The 14,353-nt window shown below is 41.1% G+C and overlaps 1 gene segment (V, D, J or C); it reads left to right on the top strand.

Annotated features, from left to right (window-relative positions):
• The first annotated feature begins 67 nt into the window (after positions 1 to 67).
• Positions 68 to 6,356, top strand: LOC117978872 (immunoglobulin kappa variable 1-39-like). The segment is given in 4 exon segments: positions 68 to 181; positions 2,017 to 2,116; positions 2,241 to 2,522; positions 6,196 to 6,356. Coding segments are annotated over 4 exon segments (657 nt in total).
• Positions 6,357 to 14,353: the final 7,997 nt, after the last annotated feature.

Here is a 14,353-nt window from a genome sequence, read left to right as displayed (position 1 = left end):
ATTTCCTAAATTTTTGGAATTTCCCTATGCATTAAAACACGAGAAGTGGCAATAATTCAAACCAACGATGCCCTCCAAAAATGAGGATTTTTCCAATGCATTAGGTTGGATCCCCTCAGTGAGAAGGATGCCAAAGATTCGCATGCAGGCAGTATATTTACAAAGTGCGGGAAACAAGCAAGTGAGCAAGGGAGGGGAGGAGGGAAAGGGAAAGTGAAAGCTGTCTCAGAAGTAGCCACCTATGAGGATGATGAGAGCTCAAGCCCTCATAGAAACACAGGAAAAATGACTCTGTTATTCCACCTGAGAGGTGAGGGAGCTGGGGGATATGTACACCTCCCTTGTCATCACTGATTGACAGTCGTTCTAGGGGATGCTAATTCCAGGCCATGAGGTCTGTTTCATTTGCAGCCTGAGCTGCTTCCCCAGGTTCAGATAGAGCAGTGAAGGGGAGAAAAGTCCATAGAAAGTCAGCTGAGGTATAATGAATAGAATCCCCAAGGCATAGTAACAATGACTGCTAAAATTATGCACAAAGAAAAAGCGCATTTGAATCCAGAGATGTGTCTTTCTGAATCTGGATATATGGATCCTGGCAGCCTGTTCAGTAGCCATTTCCCAGAAATCTAGTCCTCTGGAAAAGCAGCAGGAGGTTTGTGCACAGGCTGAACTACCTTGGTCTGGCCATTGGTAGTGGTGCATGAGAACTACTCCCTGGAGTATTTCTCAGTCCACTGACACTGATGTAATTGACTCCACTTCCCCTGCTGTTGAGCCAGGCCCACACGCCCTGGACAAAGGCATCTGTGTGAAGTATTGAGGTTCAAATCAGTGCTTAAGATATGTTTGGATGCAAAATACTTTTTCATCTACATGGGCAGTCTCTTGGCAGAAGATGGAGATTCTCTCTAAATGGATGTGAGAGAGGATGGCTGGCATCTGGGTCAGCATGATGCCGTGGTGCATGGCAAGAACATGCATTGGGCAGCAGCTGCCCTCACTAAGGAGAGAGGTTCACTGACCTGGCTTTTCCCCACTCACCTGCTCTTCAGAAAGCCAGAATCTAGGGCAGATTATCCTGAGACCCCAAGAACAGGCTGGTGGGGAGTGCAGCTCACAGCATTACTCAGGGGATGTGGCCTTTGTCATCCTACTTTGAAACAATTGACTATTTGAGCCTAGAATGATAGAGGGCTTCAAGTTGATTTTAATCCAGGCTCCTATAGTCAGCGAGTGAAACAGAGATTTTAGTTGAAATAATGAGACCTTGTATTACTAGTCAGCTCTCCATGCTGGAGAACCATAAGAAATTATACCAAAGGCAGGAAAGGGGATAGAATATGGGGATCATCACACCAAGAATAAGGTGCAGCCCATTTAGCCCCTGAGTCTTAAAGAGACCCATAGCTCTGGATAATGGCAGATCTATGCGTGACACAGTTATCATCTTTGTGCATCTTCAGAGAATTGTTTTTCCTTTTACTCCTAGGAATAATGTCTTAAGTTTGTTAGTAAATTCTATTGAATTTATTAAAGATGCTTCTGATAAATTCTTTTTATATTCATTTCATAAAAGAAGCAATTTCACACTGTCGGAGACATTGTTATTATAGCACTAAATACTTTTACACTCATCAAATTCCTTTGAGACTAACTGAAATTTCTGATAGCCCCACATTCTACAACTTTATTGTAAATTTTCTGCCGAAAATGATGCTTTCCTATACACTCCTAATACAAGTATAAATATATTATTTAATCTAGTCTTAGGTTGATTTAAAATTTTGAAAATTCACTCCAAAAATATGTTCTGTAACCATATGGCCACCAATGAGAAGTGTGTTCTTTCAAGGTAAATCTGTGCTGCCCTGGTCTGACCTGGGACACTGGGGATACTGCGCCCCTGTGCTGAGTTACAGAGATGAGCCAGCCCTGCAGCTGTGCTCAGCCTGCCCCATCCCCTGCTGACTTGACTGTTCCTAGAGCACAGCCCCCTGCCCTGAAGACTTTTTATAGGCTGGTCACACACGGTGCAGGAGTCAGACCCAGTTAGGACACAGCACAGATGTGAGGGCCCTCACTAAGCTCCTGGGGCTCCTGGTGCTCTGGCTGCCAGGTAAGGAAGGAGAACACTAGGATTATACTCAGTCAGTGTGCTCAGTACTGTCTGGAACTTCAGGGAAGTCCTCTGATAACATGATTAATTGCAAGAATATTTGTTTTTATGTTTCCAACTTCAGGTGCCAGACGTGACATCCAGATGACCCAGTCTCCATCCTCCCTGTCTGCATCTGTAGGAGACAGAGTCACCATCACTTGCCGGGCGAGTCAGGGCATTATCAATAATTTAAATTGGTATCAGCAGAAACCAGGGAAAACTCCTAAGCTCCTGATCTATGCTGCATCCAGTCTGCAAAGTGGGATTCCCTCTCGGTTCAGTGACAGTGGATCTGGGACAGATTACACTCTCACCATCAGCAGCCTGCAGCCTGAAGATTTTGCAACTTACTACTGTCAACAGAGTGACAGTACCCCTCGCACAGTGTTACAAGTCATAAAATAAATCCCAAGGAAGCAGATGTGTGAGGCTGGGCTGCCCCAATGCTCCTTCTGGTGCCTCTATCTGCTGAGGGAGGTTCTCAAACTCAGTCAGGTTTGGAAAGTCATTGGGAGATTTTCCTAGAGGAGGCCAGGGAGGTTCCTGTGAGCCCTAAGCCTCTTTCGCCCTCATCCCCAGCAGAAAAGACGTGACAATGCCTGTCCTGACTGAATAAAGAAGAGAGATAAGTCCAGCTAAGGAGTCTGTGTTATGGGATAATCTGAATTTGTACAGCAAAAGAGAAGATATTCTCAGTATTTCAAGCAGAAATTATTCAAGTTGAATAAATTAGAGTCTAAACCACAGTCTTTCCGAAGACTATGGAGTGTTATTCATGAAGCAGGTACTAGACACAGGGGATTCTCAGGTGCTACTTCAGAAGCCAGGGTGCACCTGCCCGTGGTGGTATGTGCTGAACACCGTGTGATGATCCTCAGTCCTGTCTGGGAAGCCCAGGGCTGGGGGTGGTGATGCTCTCAGCTGCCTGCAGCACATCTCCAGGTGATTCTCCAGTCCACACCTAACTGCATATGTTTTACTTCAGGTGTCAGTGTACATGAATCCACCACTCTGACTTCCCAATCTCATGACAGTAATTAGTTGTAACTTATTGTAACCTCATGGAGCAACTCTAAAGAAATCATAGAGAGAAAAGGAGTTTTGGAAAATGTGCTCCCAGAAGTGATAGTAATGATGGGGAATTGACAGCTGATGGGGAAGTAAGGTGACTCTTTCCACAAGGCTCAACATTTCACTAGTTACAAATTGATGCAAAATACATTTGAATGTGCTTTCAAGTATTACCAGTTTGGGATCATAGCTGAAAAACTTTATTAAGTCACAGATAAAATGGGAAAATCAGGAAATTGTACGAAATATACAATAACACTGTGTGTGATGGCTCAGGTCTGTAATCCTGTGATAGTTAATACTGATTGTCAACTTGATTACATTGAAGGATGTAAGCATTCCTCCTGGGTGTGTCTATGAGTGTGTTTCCAAAGGAGATTAATATTTGAGTCAGTAGTCTGGGGAAGGCAGACCCCTACTTAATCTATGGGCACCATTTAATCAGCTGCCAGTGAATATAAAGCAGGCAGAAAAAAGTGAAAAGGTGAGTCTGGCCCAGCCTCCCAGGCTACATCTCTCTCCCGTGCTGGATGCTTCCTACCCTTGAACATCGGACTCCAAGTTCTTTAGTTTTGAGACTCGAGCTGGCTCTCCTTACTCCTCACTCCTCATGCCTGCAGACAGTCTACTGTGGGACCTTGTGAACTGTAAGTTAATATGTAATATATATATTATATATTTATATATATAATATATATATTATATATATATAGAACTTATTAGTTCTGTCCCTCCAGAGAACCCTCACTAATACAGATTTTAGTACCAGGAATGGTTCTGCAGGAACAGAATATTAAGGTTGGAGTTCTTTTGTTGGTCTTGGGGTTTCTGGATTTGGCTGCTAAATATGATTAGATCCCAAAATGCTAAGGACTCTACTTTTAATAGTGTAGAGAACATTGACAGTTCTTGGCAAGAAAGGTTTAAAGAGCTATGCAAAACAAACTCATTTGACACTAATGAATCATCGCTCGTGAGAGGCAAGGAGTTTAGTGACTCTGTACCTATTACCTTTGACAAACACCTTGCAAAATAGATTTGTGAGGACAGCACCTGCATCTTTGAAGAGCCCTGTAAAGGCTCTTCTCTGTATGTCAGATCTAATGGTGAGAACTGCAGTCACTCAGTTACAGAAGTTAAATACAATTCGGAATAATTTGATCCTGAAGTGGCAGGGGCCAAGTGGTAGCACTCAACCCTCAAAGGCACGGTGGGCATAGCTACTGTAATGGGCAGAAAAGACAAAGCAGCAATCTGAACAGTCTGACTCATGTAGAGCTCTGGCATTGGCTAACTAATCACAGTGTTCCTAGAAGTGAAACTGACAGGAAGACTAATGCATTCCTACTTAATTTATGTAAGGAGGAAACTTAAGGTCAAACAGATAAAAGACTAATTGGAATTATAAAAACAGAGATTCATGGCCCCTCAATCAATTTCCAGCCTTGAGACAGTTAACAGACCCAGAACCCCTTGAATGAAGGGGAGGCTGGGTCCCCTCGAGGTGTCCATGGCAGATAGGAATGCTGCTTTGAGGCTTTGGCAGGCCTCCATAAGTGAATCATGGTGGAGGCCTCATTTTGCATCAAGGCCCGGTCATCTTCTCCAGTTAACTACTCTCCTTTTGAGAGACAGCTCTTGTCCTATACTGGGCTTTTGGGGAAACTGAACATTTGACTATGAGTCAACAAGTCACCATGCGACCTGAACTGCCTATCGTGAACTTGGTGCTTTCTGACTCATGTAGCCATAAAGTGGGTCATGCACAGCAGCACTCCATCATCAAATGGAAATGATGTATAAGTGATTGGGCTGAAGCAGGTCCTGGGGGCACAAGTAAGTTACATGAGGAAGTGGCTCAATTGCCCACGGTCTCTACTCCTGCCACCCTGCCTTCTCTCCCACAGCCTGCACTGATGACCTCATGGGGACTTGCCTTTGAGCAGTTGACACAGGAAGGGAGGACTAGGGCCTGGTTCAGAGATTGTTCTCCACAATAGGCAGGTACCGCCCAAAAGTGGACAGCTGAAGCACTACAGCCCCTTTCTAGGACATCCCTGAAGGACAGTGGTGAAGGACAATCTTCCCAGTGGGCAGAACATTCAGCAGTGCACCTGATTGTGCACTTTGCATGGAAGGAGAAATTTCCAGATGCGCAGTTATATACTGATTCATGGGCTGTAGCCAATGCTTTGGCTGGATGGTCAGGGACTTGGAAGAAGCATGATTGGAAAATTGGTGACAAAGAAACTTGGAAAAAGAGTATGTAGATGGACCCCTCTGAGTGGTCAAAAACTGAAGATATTTGTACCCTGTGTGAGTGTTGACCAACAAGTGACTTCAGCGGAGGAGGATTTTGATAATCAAGTGGATAAGATGACCCGTTCTGTGGATACCACTCAGCCTTTTTCCTCAGATACCCCTGTCATTGTCCAATAAACCCATGAACATAGTGGCCATTGTGGCAGGGATGGAGGCTATGCATGGATTCAGCAATGTGGACTTCCACTCACCAAGGCCGAACTGTCTGTGGCCACTGCTGAGTGCCCAATTTGCCAGCAGCATCAGAGACTAACAGTGAACCCTTTGTATGGCATCATTCCCTGGGGTGATCGACCAGCTACCCGGTGGCAGGTTGATTATATTGGACTTCTTCCACCATGGAAAGGAGAGAGGTTTGTCCTCATTGGAACAGGCACTTACTCAGGATATGGGTTTGCCTATCTGCATGCAATGCTTCTGCCAAGACTACAATTTATGGACTCAAGGAATGCCTTATCCATTATCACGGTATTCCACACAGCATTACCTCTGACCAAGCACTCACTTTACAGGTAAAGAAGTGAGGCAGTGGGCTCATGCTCACGGAAACCACTGGTCTTACCATATTCCCCGTCTTCCTGAAGCAGCTGGATTGATAGAATGGTGGGACGGCCTTTTGAGGTCGCGATTACAACGTCAACTAGGTTACAATACTTTGCCGGGTTGGGGCACCATACTCCAGAAGACCATGTGTGCTCTGAATCAGCGCCCAATGTATGGTATTGTTTCTCTGATAGCCAGGATTCACAGATCCAGGATTCAAGGGGTGGATGTGAAAGTGGAACCACTCACTATGATGCACTAGCAAAATGTTTGCTTTCTGTTCCCACAACATTAGGTTCTGCTTTATTAGTCTTCTTATCTCCAGAGGGAAGAACGCTGCTACCAGGAGACACAATAACGATTCTATTAAACTGGAAGTTAACACGGCCACTTAGACGCTTTGGGGTCCTCCTACCTTTAAGACAACAAGCTAAGAATGGAGTTACAGTGTTGGCGGCAGTGATTGACCCAGACTATCAAGATGAAGTCAGTCCGCTACTCCACAACGGAAATGAGGAAGAGTATGCATGGAATATAGGAGATCCATTAGGGCGTCTCCTGGTATTGTCATGCACTCTGATTAAGGTAAATGGGAAACTATACCCAATCCAGGTAGGACTACCAATGGTCCAGATCCTCTCCGGGCCACAACCAGCTGAGGTGCTTGTTGAAGGCAAAGGGAATACAGAATGTATAGTGGAAGAAAGTAGTTATCAATACCAGCTACGATCACCTGACCAGCTGCAGAAATGAGGACTGGAACTATCATGAGTATTTCCTTCTTCTTTTGTTAAAAACATGTTTGTGCATGTATGCATTTGTACTAAGAAAATATCTTCATTTCATTTCCCTTTTCTTTATCAGGTGACATAGATTTACTGACCTCATATCAGCATTTAAGTATTGTTTGCTTTATGTAATAGTATTTAGGTTGGGGATTGATGCATTTCCAGTTGTAGGAAGGATAGTTTATTATGTTAGGGGTAATTATGACCTTACTATTGTCTGTATTTTAAGATTATGTATGATCTCAGGAGATGTGTGTGGGTTGAATTTCACAAGGGGTGGGCTTGTGATGGTTAATAATGAGTGTCAACTTGATTGGATTGAAGGATGTAAAGTATTCATCCTGGGTGTGTCTGTGAGGGTGTTGCCAAAAAAAGATTAATATGTGAGTCAGCGGGCTCGGAAAGGCAGACCCACCCTTAATCGATGTGGGCACAATCCAATCAGCTGCCAACCCAGCCATACTATAAGCAGACAGAAAAACGTGAAAAGAGACGGGCCTCGCCTCCCAGCCTACTTCTTTCTCCCATGCTGGATGCTTCTTGCCCTCGAACATGGACTCCAAGTTCTTCAGTTTTGGAACTCTGGCTTGCTCTTTTTGCTCCTCATCCAGCAGATGGCCTATTGTGAGACTTGGTGATTGTGTGAGTTAATACTTAATAAACTTCCTGTATTAGCCAGTTACATCTAGAGGGACAGAACAGGATATATGCATATATATATATATATACATACACACATACATATATATATATGCAAACACACACACATATATATATATATTTATAAAGGGGAGTTTATTAACTAACAGGATCATAAGTTACACAATGGGCTGTCTGCAAACTGATGAGAAAGGAGAGCCATTGAGTCCAGTGTTTGAGGGCAGGAAGAAATCAGCATAGGAGAAAGATGTAGGCTGGGAGGATAGGCCAGTCTCTCATTTTCAAATTTTTCTGCCTGCTTTATATTTGCTGGCAGCAGATTAGATTGTGCCCACCAGATTAAGGGTGGGTCTGCCTTCCCCAGCCCACTGACTCAAATGTTAATCTCTTTTGGCAATACTCTCACAGACACACCCTGGATCAATACTTCATATCCCTCAATCCTATCAAGTTGACACTCATTATTAACCATCTCACTCCCCTTCATATATATATATACACACATATATATGTGTATATATATATACACATATATATGTGTATATATATAGTCCTTTAATTCTGTCACTCTAGAGAAACCTGACTAATACATCTACACTTCTGATGATCTATTTCTTTTATTTTAGGTCATTTATTTCTCCTGGGTTGCCTACACTTGCTTGTTTCCACTCCCCTATGAAGGCCAATATAAGCCTCTGGACCTCACTAGGTCAGGGCATGTCCCTGCTTGCACTATCCATGACACTTTCCTCTTTTAGTCTTTAGCAATGAGGGAATGTCATCCTTACCCAGATGCCAGCCACCTGTCTCACATCCAGGACAGAGAGTCTCCATCTCCTCTCCAGCAAATACCCATGTATGTGGGCATGGTGGCATGCCCCTGTGATCCCAGCTACTCCATAGGCTTAGAGGGGATAATCACTTGTGCTTGAGAATTCAAGGTTGCAATGAGCCATGATCACACCACTGCACTTCATGCTGGGTAACTGAGTGAGACCCTGTGATTTTTCCCCTACATTTTACGGAAATTTTTTTTGCCTCTTTCTTCTATTAATTTATGTTTTGTCCATTCACTTTCTGCAAAGCTTTAGAGGGCAAATAGGAAGTTTCCCTTTTTAACGTGGTGGCTCACGCCTGTAATCCCAGCACTTTGGGAGGCCGAGGTGAGCAGATCACCTGAGGTTGGGAATTCGAGACTAGCCTGACCAACATAGAGAAACCCCGCCTCCACTAAAAAAAAATACAAAATTAGCAGGGTGTGGTGGTGTGCACCTGTGATCCCAGCTACTAAGGAGGCTAAGGCAAGAGAATTGCTTGGACCTGGGAGGCGGAGTTTGCAGTGAGCCCAGATTGTGCCACTACACTCCAGCCTGGGTGACAAGAGAGAAACTCCGTCTCAAAAAAACCAAAATGAAACAAAAACAAACAAACAAAAAAACACCTACTGCCTCACTGAATTAAAGGCGTGTTCAGCAGTTTCTTTGTTATTTCAAAGAGTGGCATCTGCTTCAGCAGGGTCAGTTTTTAGTGTATTTTTTTGTTTCTTTTTTCTCTCTCTCGTGTTCTTTTCTATTTTATTATAATTTTTTAACTTTGAGGGATGAGGTTTTCATAGTACTGAATATCAAACAATGAATCCGCATGAATGATTCACCTAGTTTTCTTGGTTTTAGTCCTCTATACAGGTTTTATATGGCAAAAGAACCATTTAAAGACTTGGGTTACAAATGTATTTTATTTTACCTCTGGCATGCCTTGGGCTGAGAAAGCATTATATGGTGGCATTATGTTTGTAACATTCTCATAGCCATCTGGTGGTGTTTCGAGGTATGACGTTTTGAAAATCTAGCAAGAATTAAAATATGCCAAATTAGAGAGAAAAATTCCAGATTATTATTAAGATATAATTCATTTTGCCCCAAGTGTATACTTCAGATTAAGCATCCTGGAACTAGGTTCTACAATTAAATAGATAAATTACACTGACAAAAATGAGAAAGAGCCTTATCATTATTATTGTCTTCTTAATAATAGAAACTTTTATAAATGCATGCAATCCCAGGTAAGCAAAAGTTTCCTTATAAAGTGAAACAGCAGAGCTTCAAAGGTGGCACTTTGGCAAGCCTCTTTTTTTGACTATGCCTTTTCAGCTTCCTTTGTGGGCTCCTTTTCTTTCATCTTTATTTAAATAATATTTCCCTATGTTTTATCCCCAGCCCATTGCTTGCATCTGTACTGCCTCCCTGCGAGATTTCATTAAGTATCAGAATTTTACCAATAGCTAATATGCTTACGATGCTTACCTTTTCAGATTCTTATATTTAAATGTTTTGTGGTTATTTCATCCTGGATGTGCAAACTCAACATGTTAAAATTCAAATTTATCATCTCTCACCCCGGGCCTGCTTTTGTTCTGCATTTCCTACCTCCATTAATAGCTTCAGTCATTAGCCACTGACACCAGACAGTCTCGGAGTCATCCTGAACTCTATCTTCCCCTCCTTCCCCAAGTCAATCACTAATCAAGTCCTGCTAATACATTTCCTTACTATTTCTGAAATCCATCCCTCTTCCTCATTCCTACTAACATCCTAATTTAAAACTTTATTATCTTTTACCTGGACTATTGTCTTAAGACAACAACTTTAACCCGTTGCCTAGGTGTAATCCACAGAGGATCTTGTCTGTCTAAAATGCCCCTCTAGCCACATCCTTCCCCTGCTCAGTTCTTGTCATTGGCTCCCATGAACTGAAGCTGAAGTTTAAGCTCCTTAGGACAGCATACACTCCCTTCTATGATCTGTTCCCAGAACATATTTACTGGTTTATCTCATATCATGGCCCACTTTGTATTTTACACTTTTGAAATAGAGAAAATCATTACATTCTCCCAATAATACTAAGCTAGTATATGCCTAAAAGCCTTTGCCAATATTTTGTCTTTTGTTGAGAATTCTCTTAGCTTATTTTGTCACGTGGTTAACTCCTTATGTCCTTTCATGACTCACATGTCAAGACTTCAGGAAACCTTCTCTAACTTCCAGGCTGGGCTGAGTGACACTTTTCTGGGTAAATAATGAACTCTAATCATACTCTTTATAGCACTTACCATACTTATTTGAAGTCTGAAGTATTCCATTGTCTGCCTCACTTTACTTAGGCAAAGGAACCATGTCCTAGTCTCATTCTGGCCTCAGGACTTCAGCCTGGGCGACAGTGGGAGGCTGTGTGTCAAAAAAAAAATTGCCAATGATTGAAGCCTAATACTGAAGATTCTGGTTTATTAATAATTAGTCTGTTGCTGGGTGTTAATTGAGCTCCCCAGGTGATTACTCATGTAGGACTTCAAACCAATAATTTAGAACCTTGTGACTCAAAATCTGGGGAAAAATAAGCAGCATCAGTATCATCTGGGAGCAGCTTCAGGTCTCACTTTAGATTTACTCTGAGTCTAACTATTATATTTTTATTAAAAAAATTAAGAACAGATGACAAGCTTCAATTACATCTAAATTCTTTAGATTTACTTTAAAAGAATCAACATTTTGACACAATACCGAAGTGAACTAAATTCACTTTTTTTTTTTTTTTGAGACAGAGTCTTGCTCTGTTGCCCAGGCTGGAGCGCAGTGGTGCAATCTCTGCTCACTGCAACTTCCACCTCTCCAGTTCAAGCGATTATCTTGCCTCGGCCTCCAAAGTAGCTGGGATTACAGGCACATGCCATCATCCCCGGCTAATTTTTGTATTTTTAGTAGAGACAGGGTTTCACAATGTTGGTTCAGCTGGTCTCGAACTCCTGTCCTCAAGTGATCTGCCCGCCTCGGCCTTCCAAAGTGCTGAGATTATAGACATGGGCCACCATGCCCAGCCTAAATTTGCTTTAATTTGGAGAAGTACTGGTCTAGAAAACACAAATCCCAAGGAGACTCAGGTTCTTAAGTTGATTTCTTGAGTACAAGTCCTTCAAATGCATTCTCCAAGATTAATTTTTTTTTTTTTTACTTTTTAAATTGACAAAGATTATACATATTCATAGCTATACGGGGATGTTTCAGTACACGTAGATGGTGATCAGATCAGGGTAATTAGCATATCTATCATCTCAAACATTTATTATTTCTTTGTGTTGGGAACATTCAAACTACTCTTAGGTATTTTAAACTACATAACATAGTATTGTTAACTATAGTCATCTACAGTACTATAGAACACTAGAACTTATTACTCCTACCTAGCTGTAATTTTGTATCCATTAACAAATCTCTTACTATTCCTCCTTTCTCCCTACCCTTTTCAGCCTGCAGTATCGTCTGTTCTACTTTTTACTTCTATGAGATCAACTTTTTTTAAGCTTCTGCGTGAGTGAGAACATGTGGTGTTGAAATTTCTATTCCTGGCTTATTTTGCTTAACATAATATCCTCCAGTTCCATCCATGTTGCTGAGAATGACAGGATTTTATTTATTCTTTTTTATGGGTAAATAGCATTTCTCGGTGTATATATACCATATTTTAAAAATCCATTCATCTGTTGTTGGAAACCAAGGTTGATTCCATATCTTGGCTATTGTGAACACTATTGCAATAAACATGGGGATGCAGATGTCTCTGCAATATAATGCTTTTCTTTCCTTTGGATAAATTCCCAGTGGTGGGATTTCTTGAGGTGTTTCAATACTGTTCTCCATACTGGCTGCACTAATTTACATTCCTACCAACAGTGCATAAGAGTTCCTTTTTCTCCAGCTACTCAGAAGGCTGAGGGAGGAGAACTATTTGAACCCTAGAAGCAGAGGGAGCCAGATTACACCACCACTGCATTCTAGCCTGGACGGAGAGTGAGATTCTGTCAAAAAAATGTCCCTTTTCTTCACATTTTGGCAGCATTTGTTATTTTTGTCTCTTCTGTAATAGCCATCCTAACTGGAGTAAGATGATGCCTCACTGGCTTTGATTAACATTTCCTTGCTGTTTAGTGGTGTTGAATATTTTTTCATATATTTGTTGGTCATTTGTATGTCTTCTTTTGAGAAATGTCTGTTCAGAGCATTTATTTATATTTAATTAGATTGTTGTGCTTCTTTGCTGTTGATATGCTTGAATTCCTTGTATATGCTTGATATTAATTTCCTGTCAGATTAGTTTATATTTTCTCCCATTCTGTAGGTTGTCTTTTCAGTCACTTTATTATTTCTTTTGCTGTGCAGAAGGTTTTTACCTTGATGTGATCTCATTTGTTTATTTTTTCTTTTGTTGCCTGTGCTTTTGATGCCTTATTCATAAAATATTTTACCAGAGAAATGTCCTGAAGGATCTCCCCTATGTTTTCTTCTAGTATCTTTACCATTTTGGGTCTTATATTTGGGTATTTGAGATACTTTGAGTTGACTTTTTTATAGGGTGAGAGGCAGAGGTTTAGTTTCATTCTTCTGCATATGGATATCTAGTTTTCCCAGCACCATTTATTGAAGAGACTATCCTTTCCCCAATGAGTGTTCTCGACATCTTTGTAAAAAATCCTTTGGCTGAGATATGTGGATTTTCTGCGTTCTTTATTCTATTCCATAGGTCTATGTGTCTGTTTTTATGCCAATACCGTGATGTTTTGGTTACTACAGTTTTGAAGTATATTCTGAGGTCTGGTAGCATGATATATCCAGCTTTGTTCTTTTTGCTTAGGGTGGCTTTTGCTCTTCAGGATATTTTTTGATTCCATAAAATCTCTTTGGATTTTTTTAATTTTGTGAAGAATGTTCATAGGTGTTTTGATAGAGATTGCATTGAATTTGCAGGTTGCTTTTGAGTAGTACTGTCGCTTTAACAACATTCATATTTCTGATGAATGAGTGTGAATGTCTTTTCATTTGTTTGTATCCTCTTCAATTTCTTTCATTAGTGTTTTGTAGTTTTCATTTTACCTCTTTGGTTACATTTATGTCTGGGTTTTCTTTTGGCAACTATTGTAAATGGGTTTGCCTTCTTAATTTCTTTTTCAGCGAGTTTGTTGTTCATATATATAAATGCAACCAATCTTTCTGTATTAGTTTTGTGTCTTGCAACTTCACTGAATTTGTTTGTTCTAAAAGTTTTCTGGTAGAGTCTTCAGGTTTTCCTATATATAAGATCATGTCATCTGCAAATATGAACAATTTGATGTCCTCCTTTCCGATTTGAATGCCCTTTATTTCTTTCTCTTGTCTAATTTCTCTTGATAGGACTTCACATTTATATAATTGAATATTTAAAATGTTTACATAAATGTCAGAATCAACTTTCAGTTTTCATAGAAAAAGAAGACCAGACTTATTTTGTAGTTTTAATATTAATCAATTATTATTATCTGAGACAGGTTATTTAACAAATTAAACTGTCTATTAAAATATTTCACCACAAATAAATTCCATAAGGAAAATATCTACAACTGTTTTTATGAAAGAAAAAAAGGCTTCTCTACAGTTGCTTAGGCCTGGTGCCATGGCACACACCTATAAATGCCAGCACTGTTGCAGGCCATGGCAAGAGGATCCTTTGAGCCCAGGAGTTTGAGACCAGAGTGGACAACAAAGTGAGACCTCATCTCTACAAAAAATAAAAAAGAAATTAGCTGGCCATGGTGGTGGTGTGCCTGTGGTCCTAGCTACTCGAGAGGCTGAGGAAGGAGGGTCACTTGAGCCAGGGAGGTGGAGGTTTCACTGAACCATATTCATGCCACTCCACTCCAGCCTGGGCAACAGAGCTAGACCTTGTCCCAAAAAATTAAGTTAGCTAAATTAAACATAAAGTTGCATTGTATTTAAGAAATTGGGAA

The sequence above is a fragment of the Pan paniscus genome, chromosome Y (assembly GCF_029289425.2).
Source record: "Pan paniscus chromosome Y, NHGRI_mPanPan1-v2.0_pri, whole genome shotgun sequence".
Taxonomy (NCBI): domain Eukaryota; kingdom Metazoa; phylum Chordata; class Mammalia; order Primates; family Hominidae; genus Pan; species Pan paniscus.
Note: the sequence above shows the minus strand (reverse complement) of the source record. Positions and strands in the feature narration are given on the sequence as shown.